Raw genomic sequence first — 18,596 nt, forward strand, 5'->3', positions numbered from 1 at the left:
GGTCTAATTTGGTAAAATAAAAGCAAAGTGAGTTAGATATGTAAATGACCCCTTTTAATTGGGCTAGATTTGTAATTAGCCCTTAATAAAAATCTAAAATATCTGAAAAGGAAAAGAGAATATAATAAATCCAAAACGTCGCGTTTTGGAGAAAATCATGTCAAGCCCCGGAATGCGGTGGCACAACCTTGTATCGCTCCGGCACGTATCTGTAATAAAACCCTACACCTTCTCGTCCTGCTACTCCACTAACCGTAACACCTACGTCGCCACCACTACTTCCGCTACTATACTCGGTTGTTCCAGAGCACTAACGGCGACAGTAAAAACGACAATGGATGAATCAGAAGTTGGCATTTTCTGCTATATTTCTCAACTCCCTGGCTTTCGCGGCATTCTCAAGCAGAGGTACTCTGATTTTATAGTGAACGAAGTTGATAACGATGGGAATGTGGTTCATTTGACCTCTATGGATGTTCCTCCACAGGTTAATTCTCTTTTCATATTTACAGTCTTTTTCTGTTCTAGTTTATAGTTTCAATTTGATTTGTCTTGGCCGTCTCAGATGATAGAAGCTGTTGAAGAGCGTGAGAAGAAGGTAGAAACTCAAATGGGGAAAAGTTATGCGTCTGAAATCGAATCTTTTAGGTCTCTTGCTGGTGATTCTGATGCGGAGAGTTTAGAAACTTTTGTCATCCAAGTTACTTCTGCAACTGAAGATAGCAATGACATTTCGCCTATCCTTCTTTCTCCAAGTTCTGATAAAGCCCACCGAACGGTTAGTATTAGAGTTTGAAAATAGCTACTTATAAATTTTATTCGTTAAATTTATTTTCTGTATGAATTTTCCAGGCAGTGCATAATTTCTTCAAGGAGAAGTTCAAGTTCCTAGTTACTGATACTGTTGATGGACCTGATGCTTCATCGAAGTGCATTCGCGTGAGATTGAATTCTGGAGGACGTAACAGTGGAGGTAGGAATTCTAAGAAACGGAAGGACAGAGGTGATAGGCCCTTTGATTGTAGAGGTTCAGATAGTTGGCCGGAGCATGTAGCCAAGTTTCTTAGGTACGGTTTATACGGGGTGGTTAACTTTGCCTTTCATGCCTCTCAAATTGCAACTTTATGCATTCCCCCCCTCTACTTATCCGGTTGAAGTTTTGTAATTTTAATCCTAAGAGGACTGTCATAATCAATTATCAGGTTTCATCTTTACAAGGAGAATAAAGATACACAGGAATGCATAGGACTAATCGGAAAGATGCTCGGCATTCAGGTACGTCCGTATTATGGTTTGGGTCTTTTGATTAATGCTGTAAGAGACTGCAAAACTAGTTTTCTGCTGGCGGTGGGTTATTGGTTAAATTTTGGTGCTCGAGCAGTAGTGGATTTATTATTTTTTTTGAATTAAGGGTCAAAATGACTACATTTGACAAATTAGCCCAAATACAATCAGTTTCAACACCTAAACAATTGCCAAATTTGGGCTAATTTGTCAAATATTGTTGGTTTCAGGACCGAGTTGATACCTAAACTAGCTAAACTGATCCTGCCTGTCAACTTCAGGGGCCATTTTGACCCTTAATTCTTATTTTTTTCATACATGTTTGATTAGTTTTTTTTTTTTTTTTTTTTTTTTTTTTTTTTGGTGCTATACCCTGCACTTATCTTTCTCTGTCTGTATTATTGATATCTGTGGCAAAATTCAAGTTGCTTATCATATATATTGTGTTTTCTTTTGAACTGATACGTTTGCTTCATAGCCAAGATCTTTCGGATTTGCGGGTACGAAGGATAAACGGGCTATCACAACTCAAGGGGTAAGCCTTTATGGTTAGTGCAAATATCAGAATCATTTCCAATTTTTGTATTTTTCTTTTTACAATTAATTTTGGCGGTTTTTCTCCTATATGCAACAATTATTCAATTTCATCTAAATACTATAACTTTTTCAATTTTTAAGTATTAAAGTTTTAGTAGATACTACTTGTTGACAGCCAAGATACCATGAACTTTCAGAAAGAAGAAATCCTAAGAAAAAGCTCAGAAATGATTATACAAAATACAAGTGAAGAACTTATTAAACTTATAGGCGGTGTTTAGTACATTGTGATGAACTATGTGATGGAATGATCATACATTACATTACTTTGTTCACTGAAATATTTTGTTTCAGACCTTAATCATGAAGTGAGGATTTAGCTTCCCATATTTTTTCCTGTAATGACCATTACCTTGAAAAATGGATATCACCTGATTATGTTTATTCAGTTCATTTTCTTTTTCCTCCTTTTTATTTATTTTGGAAACATTTTCCTTTTCATTTTTGTAGTGTTGTATTTTCCTTTCTCTTGTTTGTCACTCTAGCAAATGCAAAAGGCTCTGAGGCTCTTTAATCCTTTTCCTTCAAAGTTAATTTTTTCTATTTTTAAATCCTTGCTCTTTTATATATTTTCCCCTTCTTAAACTCCAATTTGAAGTTTTTCTCTGACTTGGCTAAGTAAACGTAATAATACTATAATACCAATTACATCATTTATTATTTTAAAATGTGCATTCAAATTTGATGATGTGATGCCCATTTCATCATTTGGATTGTTTTTCTTCACACATCCAAAAAAGATAATCAGTTCTGATTCCATTAAATTCCATTACATTTTGCATTCCTTTCCTTTTCATTATGTTGTACCAAACACCACCTCATTGTTTGGATAAAATTGCAATAAAAAAGTACTTTGTATTATCTATGTTTCTCATCCATTAATAATCTTGTTGTCAGGATCTTTCTTGTAGTTTGTTTATTTACAGTTTTTAATGTTGATTATATGGAATCTTATGTAGGTTTTGATTCTATTGTAAGGCTCTGTTTGATGTAGAAGAGTTTGACTGTACAAAGGGTCTTTTCAAGTATTTATATGTGGAAATTTGAGTGCATGTTGATTGATCTTGTAGGGCATGTGCATATTGTGTAATTTCCTTGTTGCATTGAAGTTATTTTCTGCTTCCAGGTCACTGTTTTCAAGCAGCATGCAAGTAGACTAGCTGCTCTTAATGACAGATTGATTGGTATCAAAGTGGGTGACTTCTGGTAAGAGTTGCCCCTTAGTTTCTATTTTTCTGAGTGAGGGTATTACTTTACATTACACAAAAGTTGCATTTCCATTATTCTGCAGCTATGTCAAGGAAGGACTTCTTCTTGGCCAGCTCCTAGGCAATCGATTCACTGTCACATTGCGGTAAGAGTCTCCTGTACATGAACCATTTTTGTGTTGGCTGATTCTGTTCAATTCTAATTCTCATGGAAAGGACTTGCTTCTCTTACATTCCATTAGAGGAGTTGTTGCAGATTCTGAAGATACCATCAAGGGTTCTGCGGAGTCATTAGGAAAGCATGGGTTTATCAACTACTTTGGTCTACAGGTACTTCCTTGATTGTATCTTGTTTGTGTCCATGTGTGTGGGCATGTGATATTTTGCTTGTTTCATTCAATGTTTCCACTTTACATTCTGTGACTGTGATTACTATAGTTAGATAAATTAATCAGCCGTCCTTGCAGAAATTCTGTCCCTGCAGAAATTCTGTCCCGGCTCTGGTTATTGATCCCCCATGCTGATGTTTACAAATCCTTGTTGAATTAGTTATTATATTTCATTCTTGTTCTTATAACATTCTGTAGTTCTGTGGTTTAGTTTACATTGTTCAATCTCTTTCAGCGTTTTGGTAGTGGTTCTGTTCCAACACACCTTATTGGAGCTGCATTACTTCGAGGAGAGTGGAAAAATGCTGTAAGCATGATCCTTGATCCAAGAGAAGGAGATATCCTTTTATTGGCTGGGACATTTTCTGCATAGCTGATTTTGATTCAAATATCTTGTTTCTTTCAACTCTAAAACATTATTGGTAGAAATATTAGCTGTTCTTTTTCTTGACTCCTATCTTTTCATACAAAGAGATGCAGTGAAGAAAGCACGGGAATACTATATAGAAAGCAATGACATTGATGGGACCCTAAGGCAATTGCCTCGCTATCTGATTGCCGAAAGGTCCATAGTATGTTGTCTACAATTACTGCCCTTTTTGAGTGATGTTGGCATGTTGAATTTTATTGATGTTGCTATTTATGTGGTGGATTCACGGAACGGTAAACGTTGTTGTCGTGTGACCAAGAGGTCACGGGTTCGAGTCTTAGGAGCGGCCTCTTGCCAAATAAATTGGCAGGGGAAGGTTTGCTCCCAGTACACCCTTGTGGTGGGACCCCTCCCCGGACCCTCGCTCAGCGGGGACGCGTAGTGCGACCGGGCCGCCCTTTTTATTCACGGACTTCATATAGTTATATGAGATTACCTCTTGTTTAAATTTTATTTTTACTTCCCCTTTTCTATGGTGTACAGCTTCAATGTTTGAAGAAATGTCCTGGGAACTACTTGCAGGCCCTGAAAGCTATACCTAGAACTTTGAGAATGATGTAAGATTATCCTGAAATAATTGAAGATACTATGTTTTACTTTCAGAAGAGAACTAGTAAAGATGGCCTTGATTCTTTTGTATGGATCCTCTGGAAGCATCTGCAGCATATTATGCCTTCATTAGGGGCTAGGGGAACTTACTATGATCAGTAGTTGATCTAGTTAGGCTACCCAAGATGACCAGAACTAGAAAGAAGACGAGGTTGAAAAGAAAGTTTATATGAACGCGCAGCCTTCAACATTTTGCTTATTTTCTTGAACACTATTCAAGAATAATCATCAATTACACAGCGGGCACAATTTAATTGCTTTATGCATATCAACTTTCTTCCTCAACTATGTCTTCTTTCTAACTTGGATAATCTTAAGTTATCCTATCTAGATTAGTTATCCATCCTAGTAAGTTCCTCTAGCCCCATTTATTACACAGATCATTTTTGCTTTAGCATGTGAGTTTAAGTATAGAAATACTAGTGCTTATACACATGAATGCATTCTTCACAACAAGGTATTGTTCCTTGGACATCCACATCCAACATTTTCCTTTTTTTTAGGGGTCAAATTTTCAATATAGTTTACCCTGTAGTTATTAAAGGCAAATGGTGCACTAACACGCAAGGGGTCATGGAGCCTTAGCGCAAGCATTAAAAGAATAAAGTTATATAAAACCATAAATAATAATAGTAATATTTAAAATATAAGAAATGGTAAATTTTAAAATCAAAATGCAATAAATACTAAATCATAAATATTTGTAAGCATAAATTCTAACATGCAATAAACCCCATAATCTAACGTTAAGTGTTCAAGTAAATAGTAAATCCTAAGTTGATACTTCTCATCAAATGTCTCAAATTCCATCGATCATCACTCTCCTCATTTTCAACATCATCAAATCAAATTCTTCTTCAAGGATCTCATCCTCATCATACTCATCTACCAGTTTCCCGTTATGTATCTGTCTCTTCTAAGTCTTTGTTTCTTTTTTTGGACACTAGTCTAATCCAATGGTAGAGATTAAAACCCTAAACAAACCTACAAAAAAACCCATGTGACATATAGGCGTGCCATGGCACACCTCTTATAACCACGGTTAGGCACGCCTTTGCCGTCGCCTTGGCCACAGCGCGAGCCTTTGTGGGTGCTAAGGCGCTCAAGCCTAGTGCATTGTGAGCCTGGAGCCTTAGGCTAAGGCACAATTATGGTTTACCTTGATGTAGTACCATTTGGAGAAAAGTGGTAAATAGTGCCTTGTGTCTGTGTTTGGGGATGGTGAGATGCTATGGAATATGAAATTTACAAGATCAATACTCTATCAGGCAAATTAACTTTGGGATATACAACTAAACTAAATATTTTTCTGCAGAACTGGTTTAACATAAAAGAATGAGCCAGTTCCTTGTGTAGGAGACCATTGATTTATAGCAGCCTTTTTAACTTCTGATTTGTTGTGTGATAATTGTTTAGGTATGTGCACAGTTACCAGAGCTATTTGTGGAACCATGCAGCAAGTATGAGAGTGCAAAAATATGGTAAGCTGATATGTTTTTAATGTTTTTATTGTTACATGTAGTATGTACATGAAGTGAATGGTTTTGACTGTTAGTGCTGTCACAGTCATAGCTATTGCTTTTCACTTTGTCAAATCCTGATTACAGCTCTCCAGATACAACAACAACAACAACAAAGCCTTAGTCCCGAAATGATTCGAGGTCGGCTAACATGAACCATCATATAAAACCGTGAAATCAAGTCGTGTCAGCGACCCAAATTCGCTCCCTCCACTCCATCCTATCCACTACCATATTTTCCTCAATTCCTAGTAAACTCATATCACTCTCGATCACCCTCCTCCAAGTTTGCTTAGGTCTTCCCCTACCCCTCACCACTACATCCCTTTGCCACTCTTCGGTTCTCCTAACCGGCGCATCAAGCGCTCTACGTCTCACATGGCCAAACCACCTTAGTCGGTTTTCTCTCATTTTATTCTCAATAGATGTGACCCCTACTTTTGTCCTAATTATTTCATTACTCACCCGATCCTTTCTCGTATGACCACACATCCATCTCAACATACGCATCTCCGCCACCGACATCTTATGGATGTGGCAGTGTTTCACTGCCCAACACTCCGTACCATATAGGTCTAATTGCCGTCCGGTAGAATTTCCCCTTCAATCTATTAGGCATGTCGGGGTCACAAAGGAAACCCGTAGCACTCTTCCACTTCGACCAACCAGCTTTAATCCTATGAGCAACATCTCCATCTGCTTCTCCATCCGTTTGGATAATAGATCCTAAATACCGGAAGCAATCCGAGGCCTGAACAACTCTCCCATCTAGGGTGATTGTCCCTGCCTCCCTACTCCTATGGCCGCTAAACTTACACTCCAAATATTCTGTCTTACTTCGGCTCAACTTAAAGCCTCTAGATTCTAGAGTTTGTCTCCATAGTTCCAACTTCCTCTCCACTCCTTCTTTCGTCTCATCAACCAACACAATATCATCTGCAAACAGCATGCACCATGGTATACCATCTTGAAGTGAACTTGTTAGTTCATCCATAACGATGGCAAAAAGAAATGGGCTTAGTGCGGAACCTTGATGCACTCCAATCGTAATAGGAAACTCTTCAGTCTTCCCAACACTAGTACGTACACTCGTGCATGCTCCCTCATACATGTCCTTTATGATGTCAATATATTTCCGCGAAATGCCTTTCCTTATCAAGGCCCACCAAAGTACTTCCCTTGGTACCTTATCATATGCTTTCTCCAAGTCAATGAAAACCATATGCAAGTCTTTCTTCTTATTTCGATAGTGCTCCATTAATTGTCTCATTAGATGGATGGCTTCCATAGTTGATCTTCCCGGCATAAAGCCAAACTGGTTTTCCGAGATCTCCACCGTCCTCCTTAGCCTTTGTTCGATCACTCGCTCCCAAAGTTTCATAGTGTGACTCATTAATTTGATTCCCCGATAGTTGGCACAATCTTGGACATCGCCTTTGTTCTTATACAAAGGGATTAAGATACTTTTCCTCCATTCTGATGGCATCTTATTGTTTCTCCAAATTTTGTTGAAGAACGTCGTCAACCATTCGATTCCTCTTTCTCCCAAACATCTCCAAATCTCAATAGGGATGCCATCAGGTCCTACTGCTTTCTTCAACTTCATCTTACTTAATGCCATTTTGACTTCACCCTTTTGAATTCTCCGCAGGCATTCATGATTTATCATATCGTGATGGATGCTTATATCTCCAACATCTTGCCTGCGATCTCCATTAAATAAGTCATCAAAATAGGACCTCCATCGTTCCTTGATATCCTTATCTCCAACTAGGACTTTCAGGTCCACATCCTTCACACATTTAGCTTTTCCGAGATCTCGCGTCTTCCTATCTCTCATCCGAGCAATTCTATATATGTCTCTTTCCCCTTCTTTCGTATCCAATCTGGTATACAGATCCCGATTCACCTTTGCTCTAGCATCTCGTATGACCTTCTTTACTTCCCTTTTAGCCTCTTTGTATTTTTCGTAGTTCTCGTCACTCCTACATTTCCCCAATATTTTATAGGATTCTCGCTTACTCTTTACTGTTTGTCGTACTTCTTCTGTCCACCAAGATGTGTCCTTACCCGGTGGCATGCTACCTTTAGATTCCCCTAGAACTTCCTTCGCTACTTCCCTTATACTATGCTCCATCTTGGTCCATATCGAATCTATATCTAAATCCATATTACAAGTCCAAACATCTTTTTTGGTCATCTCATCCACAAATTTTTGTTGATTCTCTCCTTGCAATTTCCACCACTTAATCTTAGTCTCTACTTGTGGTGTTTGTTTTTTTATACATTTCCTACTTCGAAAATCAAGCACCACTGCTCTATGTTGGGTTGTCGTACTCTCACCAGGGATCACCTTACAATCAATATAATTCTTTCTCTAAGCACTCCTTACTAAGAAGAAGTCAATTTGGCTCGCATTACCGCCACTCCGATAAGTCACTAAGTGGGATGTTCTCTTCATAAACCATGTGTTCATGATACTCAAGTCATAGGCTGATGCGAATTCCAAAATATCATTTCCTGCTTCATTCTTATCTCCAAAACCATACCCTCCATGAACACTCTCAAACCCATCTCGCCTAGAACCCACGTGTCCATTGAGATCACCCCAGTACCATTTTTTCATCTCTAGGAACCTGTTGCACCACTTCCTCTAAGTCCTCCCAAAAAGCTTGTCTTATAGAGACATCTAATCCTATTTGTGGCGCATATGCACTAATGACATTAACAACCTTATCCCCTGTCACTAGCTTGACACTCATAATTCTATCGCTCTTCCTAGACACCGCTACTACATCATCAATATATTCCCTATCAATAAGAATACCTACTCCATTTCTACCCTTATCCTTTCCTGAGTACCAAAGCTTATAACCCCAAGGAGCTATCTCTCTAGCCTTGGCTCCAACCCACTTGGTTTCTTGTAGGCACATTATATTTATTCTCCTCCTCTTCATAACATCTACAATTTCAGCTAATCTTCCTGTCAAAGAACCTATGTTCCATGTCCCAAAGCGTAACCTACTACCCTTACCCCTACCCCTACCCCTACCATTACCGTGGACTAACTTATTTACCCGCAACCCTTGCATATTTGACACCACCCCCGGGTCCTGGGGTGGCGCGCCGCTTCGGGGCGACGACCTAGCAACCCTTGCACATTTATCACTACACCCGGGTCTAGGAAGTGCAGAGCGTCGCTGAGTAGGGAACGCCCCAACGGTATTTATAGTATGGTTCATGTCATAAGATGTGGCTAAGTTTTACGCTGGCCGCTACAAACCTACAGCTCTCCAGATGCGAGCACAAAATTTCATAACATTGTTTAATCATTTTGCAGGAAGTGACAAAGTTGTGGTGGGGGATTTGGTATACTGTAAAGAGGATGACACTGAAAAAGAGACAAAAGATGTTAGTCCTGAATGTGAGGATGATACCTGTGATGACGTGTACGACTGCGGCAATTTAGATGATGCTCCTGGACCAGATCTTCAGCAAATGAAAAATACTCCCGTCAAAGTCAAGTCCTATATCATAAATATTGCATAACTATTTTTTTCACTTTTTCTTTTACATGCTTGAGGGCGAGCCTTGGCGCAACGGTAAACGTTGTTGTCGTGTGACCAAGAGGTCACGGGTTCGAGTCTTAGGAGCGGCCTCTTGCCAAATAAATTGGCAGGGGAAGGCTTGCCCCCAGTACACCCTTGTGGTGGGACCCCTTCCCGGACCCTCGCTCAGCGGGGACGCGTAGTGCGACCGGGCCGCCCCTTTTTTTTCTTTTTCTTTTACATGCTTAGCAGTCATTAGGAGCATTGCTACTTGATAAGTTATTTTTTTTTCATCGCATTTGTCAAGTTAACTTTAAATAGCATTTCTATTGTTAAAGCACTAGCTGAATGCTGTCAATCTAATTCATATTTCACTGGTAGTCTGATGTAAAATTAATATGGTTTTGGAAATTTAACATTTCTATTATCATTTGCAGGCATTAGCTGCAGAAGATATTTCTATTGGCAATTATACTATTGACGATGTCATCCTTCCTATGCCCGGGTAAAATTCAAACATGGTCCCACCCACTCCCACCTGATTTTCCTATCATTAAAATTATCTATGATCTAACACTTCTTGTTTTTTTTTTCTTTTGGCAGATCTAGGGTGTCTTTTCCCACAAATGAGATTGCCGAAGTTTTTCATGATTTGGCAAAGAAGGTTTGCAATGTCTTATAATCTTACCTACCTGTATAAAAGAATAATTATTGATAGGAAAAAGTCCTTAAACATTTTTATGAATCAATATCGATCATTGCTTATACCTTTCCATGCTTATGAAATACAAACCATGCGCTCGATAGGAGTGTTAAGAGGTTTTACGCATTTCGCATTTCAATAGTTTAGTTAGTAATTTTTATATTTTGTATTTTACTTTCTAATTATCATCTTATTGGTTTTGAGCAGGATGGAATCAGTTTAGCTGAGAGTGTGCATAGTGTCAAGTACTTTACAAACTAATGCTCCTTGAATTCTTCATTGCATTCCCTTCTCTCCCGCTTTCACGCATGCATACACACAGAAATACATGGAAATGCACACGCTTACTTTCTCATTGGAGTACTATATGTATCTTGTTGGCAGGGAATTTTCCATAACCAGCATGACTGGAAGTTATAGGCGTGTTTTTCAGAAGCCGGTGGACTTTGAATGGCATGCCTTCGTGCTTTTATCATCCTTTAGATTTATTGGTCTTCATGTCTGGATAATGCTTTGATCAATCATTGTTATTTCTCTTTCTGCAGGGAACTACTCTCATACACTGATGTTAATGCGCCATTGGCGGAGACAGATTTTGATAAATTTGCCAAGGGTAAATCTTTAAGACCTATTAATGAAGAAGAACAAGCTGATGGAAGTGAGAACAAAAGCCCATCTGATTGCACAAATCTACCGGTGAACTATCAAAGTGACAGAAATCTATCAACAGATAGTAAAGAAGCCGAGGGTGAGAGAGATGTAGGCTCTAAAATGCAGGAAGCCCAAACAGCTCTCAAGTTAAGCTTCACTCTTCCAAGTTCGTGTTATGCAACAATGGCCATACGAGAATTGCTGAAGACATCAACATCTGTATGTATCCTTCTAAAGTTTTCTTTTGTGAACATGTCTCAAAAGTTCTTAAATTTGGAATTTGATTTGTGTTTCTAAATTCTAAGGTTTATTCATGTGTCAGAATTGCACATATGCGAGTGTCCATATATATTTTCTACATATACTGGACATTTTTCCAAAACAGTTACCGGCTGGAATTTCATTAATGTTATTTGTTTGATAGAAATACGTGTCAAACTAATTATTTGTAACACTGCAGGTTGCCTTCCACAAAACATTAAACAATTGACATCATGAGATTTGCAGTTTCCAGGGAAGAAATATTGCTTTTTCTTGGGTGTCAAAAAGTACTAATTTTTGGAGCAAACGAGGTTTAGCCTTTTTTCATGAATTAAGAATCTCAACCTGTAGATAAATTTTGTTCGAATGATATATTTTAATATTGTTTCTCACTTTTTGTTTTTCTGATAAGTACATTCATTTGACTTGTATAATGATTCTTGATTCGTAATATTTAGCTTAACTTCTTATCATGTGTAAAATTAAACCTACTGTTGAAGCCTGAATTTTGTGGAGCCTTCGTTTTCACATTTTAATGTAATTTTACACCTGAGTTTGGTTTTCCTGGTCGTATACATTTGTTTATGCAATTGTGCATTCATTAAATTCTCATTATAATATTTGGAAACGTGAAGCATTACTGAGCTATTCGAGCTTGGACCTAAAATCTGCTTCCCTCGAACAGATATATACCAGTTGGAAAGGGAAGACAGATTCTAGTCTTTTAGCTTCAACTTTTGTTGCAATTGGTTGCATCATTAACAAATTGGACAAATAACAAAATCTTTATCGTATTCATGATTAGTGGGAAAAGATATTCAAGTTTGACACAATCACCTAACTATTGTATTCTATGTATCAATTGCTTGGTCCCTTTTCCCCTCTGGAAGGAATGGAAAACTACGTCCACACAAAAGAATATTTGTGAGTGATTTTTGTGCGGTTGGATCCTTTTTGTCTAAACTTGTTGATGGCCAGAATTGGCAAATGTAACCAGATGAATTAGTGCCTTAAAGCATGGTGACCTTGAGTTTAAAGCCTCCTTGTGTTGACTTGATTCATAAATTGTAGTAATTGTTGCTTTCTTCAGTAGCATCATAGAAACCGACCTTGTCTGTGATAATCCTCCCAAAAGTTCAAGTGACAGATGGAGGCAGTCAATACAGATTCAGATGGGGCTGCAATCAAAAGATTCAAATAACTTAGACGAAAAACACTATGAGATATTTTTCAAAATTGACAATAGATTACATCAAGAACTTGCCTCGTATGTGACAAGTAGTTTGCTGTAGTTAGAATGACTAGAGCTACCTGTGCTCTTGGCATCACAATCACTGTTCTTTGCCTTGGTTGTGCTATAGACTTTGGTAAACCAAGGGTCTTCAATTTTGTGAGATGAAAGACCCTGTGTTTGAGCATCAATTAAATCTGCTTGCTTGCCTTTTGGTCTCATGCTCAGTATAGGTCTCTGTCTCGGTTCACTTTGTGATCTGACTTTAGCCTTTGAAGATTCTGTGTTGGACATATAGTTTGGACTAGGAACAGGGTGCTCATAATCTGGCTTGTGGTATGTAAAAGATGCTCGTCCTGGGATCGCTGTAGCAGTTGGAGAACGGATTTGGGGACTATTATGTGCTGTAGAGAAGGAAAACTCATATTCTTGATCTCGCTTGGAGATGGATAGTTCTCCTGAGTAATATTTTCTAGGTCTGTGCTCCCTTCTCTTTGCTGAACTGCTTAAATAATCATGTTTGTGCTTCAAAACTCTTTCTGTTTCATAAATATTCCAGTTGGTTGCTTCCTACATGAAGAGACTACTGTCAATAACTACTAGTTGAAGAATATGATCAACTATCTCTCCTATAGTTTGACAAGTAATTAGAAAACTTACTTTATATGCTCCTCTTAGTCCAGTTTCATGAGAGAAATTTGCATGTCTAGATGATTGGCTTCGCACGGCAAGTTGTGATGATTCTTCAGCCATTTGAATTCGCTGAAACCGAGCCCTAACTTGTATTGACATCAATGCATGCATTTGTCTCATTGTAGCTGTTGTTTGTTTCCTCACCAAGTGACCTCTGACCAGCGCTTGTATCTTCACTAGCGCCCTCAATGCACATAAGGCTTTCTTGGCCTGCAAAAATACATGAAAATCAGTTGTATTATGCTATAATTCAAACCTCTACTTGCTGGTCTTTCTAATAGGATGAAGAAATTCTAAATGAAAGTTTGCATATGGTATTACCAGATAAGACCGGAAAACAGCTTGGATCCTGGTGGCAGATGCATGTTCAAGTGATTTGGTTATTCCATTTCTGGTAAGTCTTTTAACTGATTCTGCTTGTGGTATTGCAACAATCTTGGCCTTTTTATTTGGTTGATTCCCCCAATCTATTGCTGCTGCTGCATGCTGCGTTATAAGTGGTGTGATTGAGTCAAGAGATTTTGAAAATTTATGGTGTCTCTCTTTGCTTGATGATTTTCCAAAGCTCCATCTTTTGTAATTGGGAATAGAAGGTATAGTTGCAGATGGGGTTATAAAATTGTCATCATAAAAAGAAATGTTATTCTTCCTGTTGCCTTTCTCCTCCTTTTTGCCTAGGAATAAGTTTATCATCCACCTGCTTGCCTTTCCCATTTCTAAAATCCAATTCCAGGGTAAGCAAATTTTAATAAAGTCGTGTATGTCTCTGATGATTGCCTCTATATAAGAGAAAATATTTGAGTGTTGACTTATGTAGTTGATGTTTGTAGCCTATTTTTTATTCAGAAAGGCCTGCAGAAGTTGTTCCGCACGAAGCCATTTGCCACAACCCTAAAGATTACTAACAAATTAAGCAATTAAATAGTAAACCAGCCTTGACAAGAGTCACAAAACAAAATAATAACAAATCCTCGTATAGTTTGCCATGATTTAAAACAATATTTATATAGTTTATAGTATGTAAATTACCTCACTTGATTGACAAGGGTCGAAAAAACAAAAAGAACTCATGAAAGCCAAATAAAATATTATTTTTGTCTTACACATTGTTGAATCGAGATTTGACTCGTGAATCGAAATCCACATTTTGTGAAATCGTGACTTGTGAATCGAATCGAATCGAAATGTAAGATTCAGTTCAAATTCATAATTATTATAAGGGTCAATTACGAGAAATTTTAGGGTACTCCTGGAGTAATACTCCTTGCCAATCAATCCATGACACATGTATATATATTTCTCTTTGCACCAATCATACCCATGTAGTGAGATTCAAACACGATTTTGATTGACCGGGAGTATTACTCCCGGAGTACTGTAAAATTTCTCGTCAATTACATGAATATCATAAATAACTATAAAATTACAACTAAATCATATTATCAAACTTTATTCTTAATATGTCATTATTTTCTATATATTACAAATAAAGCATGATTTTACATCCTAATTTAAAAAATTTAGACCCAATTCATAAATCCCAAATCCTAGAAAATATATCCTAGACACCTAATATATAAATTCTAATCCTTAAAATATATTAAAAATGCTGATTTTACTAGTTTGACATAATTCAAAATCATTACTTGACATAGTTGTAAATAATGTTTCAAATATGAATTTCTGTGTAAATTTCCCTTATTATAAAAAACAAAATATTTATGATGATAAACTCAAAATATTATCAAATATTAGTCTAGAAATGCAATTTTAATGTTAAAAAAGAAATCATATCAACCAATTACTTTCAATTCAAATCTAATGCAAATGCAATCTTAATAAAACTAATTCACAAATCAGATTATGTTTAATAATTTAGTGTGAAGATGGAGAGTTTGAGCTTTTTTTTTTTTTTTTTTTTTGCCTTATTGTCAACTTGATAATAATGGAATGAAACTAGTTTGAGTTGACAACTTGATAAATAACAATCGGACTAGAAGATAGTGGACTTAGTAGTTAGTGTTGAAGTTTTTGATGAAAAGTGATGAAGATCTGACTCGAAATAGAACTGAATCGAATTGTATGGTTCATGATTCTGTTACAATTTAGATCCATCCTATTGATTCGGCTAGAAATAGAGTTGAATTGAATCGAATCATATGATTCGAATCGTGAATTGTAAGATTCTAACAACAATGGTCTTACATGCTATAAACTATAACATATTTGTTTGGGTAAATAATTTATTAGTCTCCTACTTTTTAGCTAACATACCGTTTAGTCTTCATATTTTGAAAAATATATTATAAGGTTCTTATCATTTCATTGTTAACCTTTTGGTTTTTCTGTCTTTTTTTTTAGATTTTTAATCGTTATATTTGGAATAAACTGACTGACAGAAAATAATAGAGTAATATGGTCATTTTGTATTGTACTATGGTTGTTCTGAAAGCTAAATGTATGCTCGGTTAAAGTTTTTAAAAAATAAACAAAAGAATCAGACGAGTTAATATTGGAAAAAAAAATGTACTTTATAATGTGTTTTTCAAAATAGAGGCGTAAAAATGTGGGACTAATAAATTATTTATCCTATTTGTCCTAGTTATCTTAAGGAGAACATATATGGTCTTGTCCTAGAATTAAGTTTAGTAGGTGCTTATACGAGGATTGATAACTTAGGTTCTTAGCTAAGCAATTTCTTCATGTTTTATTTTATAAATTAATTATGAAAAAATACAAAAAATAAACCTTGTGGTTACACCTATTTTCGATTGCAGTCTTGTGGTTTAAAAATTTACAAAATGGTACATTGATGTTTATTCCGTTAGTAAGCATATACCAAATTGACTAATGGTGTTAAAAGTCAAAGGGAAAAATGTTAATTTGGTCTTTATGTTTATTTATTTTATAAATTAATCCTATTTATTATCTAATTATCATAAACAAATTCAAAAATTAAAAATAAAAATCAAATATACCTTCCTCTCCATCTCTTTCTCATTTCTTATTTTTTCTCTTTCTTCTCTCTCATCTTTATTAATTTCACTCTTTAAAAATAAAAAATCAAATACAATCATATATTAGAAGACAAACAGAAACATTGCACCGACAAAGAATTGAAGATAAGAGAATTTTCAGTCGGACTAATTGAAGCCAAATCCTGGTCTAATATGATCTAATAAGAGAAAATCCCCAAAATAATCACTAGAACTCCGATCAGAATGCCGCCGGATGAGCCTGAAACGATTAACATTTGGGAATTAATGGAAGGGCTTGAAGAAGATGATGGTTCTTTAAATTTGCTTCCTCGTAGATTTCACAGCTTCTCTTTTGATATCACCAATGATCCAAATCGAATTGCCGATAGTCCGAAACAACTGAATCATATCAAGCAAATTTGGCTTCAATTGGCTGAGGAAGAAGAAAATCCTAATTCAATTAGTTCAGAATTCGATCAGTAAGTAATTTCCACATTTAGAAAATCACTAAATCAAATCTCCCTAAATCACCCATTTTACGTCAAGCCATCATCCTCCGACGAAGACGAAAAACCAAATAGTTCAAAGGGGAGCAAAGAGAAGGCAATCATATACTCGACAAGTCTGCAAAGAGTTCGAAAAACTTACGAGGATTGCTGCCATGTGAGAGTAATTATAAAAGGATTAGGCCTTAGAGTAGATGAAAGAGATGTATCGATGCATTCAGGGTTTAAGGAGGAGCTTAAAAAACTATTAGGAGAAGGTTTGAATGGAGGAGGATTGGGACTTGCGAGAGTTTTTATCGGAACAAAATACATTGGTGACGTCGATAAGATAAAACGAATGCATGAAGAAGGAAAATTAGATATGGTTTTCCACAACTGTGAAATGGTTGAGGATATGGTTTGATTTTAATGCAATGTTTCTGTTTGTCTTCTAATATATGATTGTATTTGATTTTGTAATTTTAAAGAGAGAAATTAACAAAAAGGAGAGAGAAAGAAGAAGAAAAATAAGAAATTAGAGAGTGATGGAGAAGGTGTATTTGTTTTTTAATTTTGGGGTTTGTTTGTGATAATTAGATAATAAGAGGGTTAATTTATAAAATAAATAAATATAAGAACCAAATTAACTCTTTTTCCTTTGACTTTTAGCACCGTTAGTCAATTTGGTATGTGTTTGCTAATGGAATGAACCTCAAGGTATCATTTTATAAATTTTTAAACCATAAAGCTGCAATCGAAAATAGATATAACCACAAGGTTTATTTTTATACTTTTCCTAATTAATTATTTTCACAATTTTACAAAACTAAAAATAAAAGAATACAAGCACTTTAATTCTCACATAAAATAAAAATGAAAGAATACAAGCATCAGGTGTATCCGCAGATCTTTGAACAAAGAGTTGAACATCACTGCAAAGGACGCGGAAGGAATAACGAACAAACCCACGGACCGAACTGAGACGGAAACACTTGGGAATCACATGTTGAAATTAAAGTAGATAGCGGACATGAGGACATAGCAACAATTACGCAAGGTCAAAATAATGAAAGATAGAAGGCCCATAACAATCAGAAACTCAGAAGCTCGGAATGGGATCAAAGATATGCTAGTAGGGTCAAGAAAAAGAAGAATGATGGAAGATGTTAAGATGACAGAAGCTACTGATTCGAAAAAAGCATGTGTTGATTCTAATGATTCCCAAAGGGTGGCAGCCTGCAAAGGGCCCCGCCCTCAGCAATGAAAACATTGAGTTGGAATGTTTAAGGAATGGGCAATCCTTGGACATTTCGTGCCCTAAAAAAACTGATGAGGGAACAAAGCCCAGACATTATTTTCCTAATAGAGACTCGGATATGGAAAAGGAATTCAAGCAATCTGAGCCAATGTTTTAATGAATATAATTTCTTTACATGGGTTTATTTCTAGGGTGGAGGAAGGAATGGGATCTCAGAATTAACTGTTATTCAAACCACTGTATATATTTCCATGTCCATCAGGAGGGGAATAACGTATGGAGAGGAATGGACACCTATGGGTGGCCTGAAAAGCAAAAGAAGTATCTGACATGGGAATTGATGAAATATATAAGCCATGCTGATCCTCACCCTTTCCTATGCTTTGGAATGAAATTTTGTGGGAATCAGACAAGCAAACAGGGCGTGCTCGTGCTGATAGAGACATGAAGGCTTTTCAGCAATGTTTGAAGGATTGCGGGTTATAGGATATCGAAGATGACATATCTGGTTTTACTTGGTATAACCGCAGAAGAGGAGCCGAAGCTATCTGAGAACGTCTTGACAGGTTCCTTGCAAACTCGAGCTGGCTGCTAAGTTTTCCTAGAGCTACGGTCCGACTGCTACTAAGGTTATCCTTAGATCACAACCCAATTATTCTTGATATGAAACCACTGATGTGTGGAGAAGAAAAAAGACATCGCATATTCCGCTTTGAGGCTGTATGGATAAATGAGGCGGGATGCAGAGAGT

General features: G+C 36.7%; 2 protein-coding genes and 1 pseudogene across 2 annotated transcripts; 2 read left to right on the forward strand and 1 right to left on the reverse strand.

Annotated features, from left to right (window-relative positions):
- The first annotated feature begins 156 nt into the window (after positions 1–156).
- Positions 157–11,763, forward strand: LOC136206025 (multisubstrate pseudouridine synthase 7). Its single transcript, XM_065996921.1, has 19 exons — positions 157–487; positions 566–778; positions 853–1,067; positions 1,203–1,275; positions 1,763–1,819; positions 3,008–3,087; positions 3,173–3,235; positions 3,332–3,419; positions 3,714–3,816; positions 3,947–4,050; positions 4,392–4,465; positions 5,934–5,998; positions 9,378–9,556; positions 10,023–10,090; positions 10,189–10,249; positions 10,496–10,533; positions 10,673–10,741; positions 10,834–11,158; positions 11,400–11,763. Exons 1-19 carry the CDS (start codon positions 158–160, stop codon positions 11,427–11,429), a joined length of 2,235 nt encoding a protein of 744 aa, XP_065852993.1. The 5' UTR covers position 157; the 3' UTR covers positions 11,430–11,763.
- Positions 11,764–12,452: 689 nt separating this feature from the next.
- Positions 12,453–13,838, reverse strand: LOC136207302 (protein IQ-DOMAIN 19-like). The gene is made up of 3 exons (XM_065998585.1): positions 13,446–13,838; positions 13,092–13,334; positions 12,453–13,001 (listed from the first exon to the last, which is right to left on the reverse strand). Exons 1-3 carry the CDS (start codon positions 13,836–13,838, stop codon positions 12,453–12,455), a joined length of 1,185 nt encoding a protein of 394 aa, XP_065854657.1.
- A 1,722-nt stretch (positions 13,839–15,560) lies between these two features.
- Positions 15,561–17,011, forward strand: LOC136207303 (uncharacterized protein At3g28850-like; annotated as a pseudogene).
- Positions 17,012–18,596: the final 1,585 nt, after the last annotated feature.

Source organism: Euphorbia lathyris, chromosome 9, assembly GCF_963576675.1.
Source record: "Euphorbia lathyris chromosome 9, ddEupLath1.1, whole genome shotgun sequence".
Lineage (NCBI taxonomy): Eukaryota > Viridiplantae > Streptophyta > Magnoliopsida > Malpighiales > Euphorbiaceae > Euphorbia > Euphorbia lathyris.

Coding starts and splice junctions, on each gene's coding strand:
- LOC136206025 (XM_065996921.1), top strand. CDS start 158: ATGTCAAGCCCCGGAATGCGGTGGCACAACCTTGTATCGCTCCGGCAC. Junction 10,534..10,672: donor GAGAGTGTGCATAGTGTCAA/GTACTTTACAAA, acceptor TCTTGTTGGCAG/GGAATTTTCCATAACCAGCA. Junction 11,159..11,399: donor TGCTGAAGACATCAACATCT/GTATGTATCCTT, acceptor GTAACACTGCAG/GTTGCCTTCCACAAAACATT.
- LOC136207302 (XM_065998585.1), bottom strand. CDS start 13,838: ATGGGAAAGGCAAGCAGGTGGATGATAAACTTATTCCTAGGCAAAAAG. Junction 13,335..13,445: donor CTGTTTTCCGGTCTTATCTG/GTAATACCATAT, acceptor GTATTTTTGCAG/GCCAAGAAAGCCTTATGTGC. Junction 13,002..13,091: donor GACTAAGAGGAGCATATAAA/GTAAGTTTTCTA, acceptor CTCTTCATGTAG/GAAGCAACCAACTGGAATAT.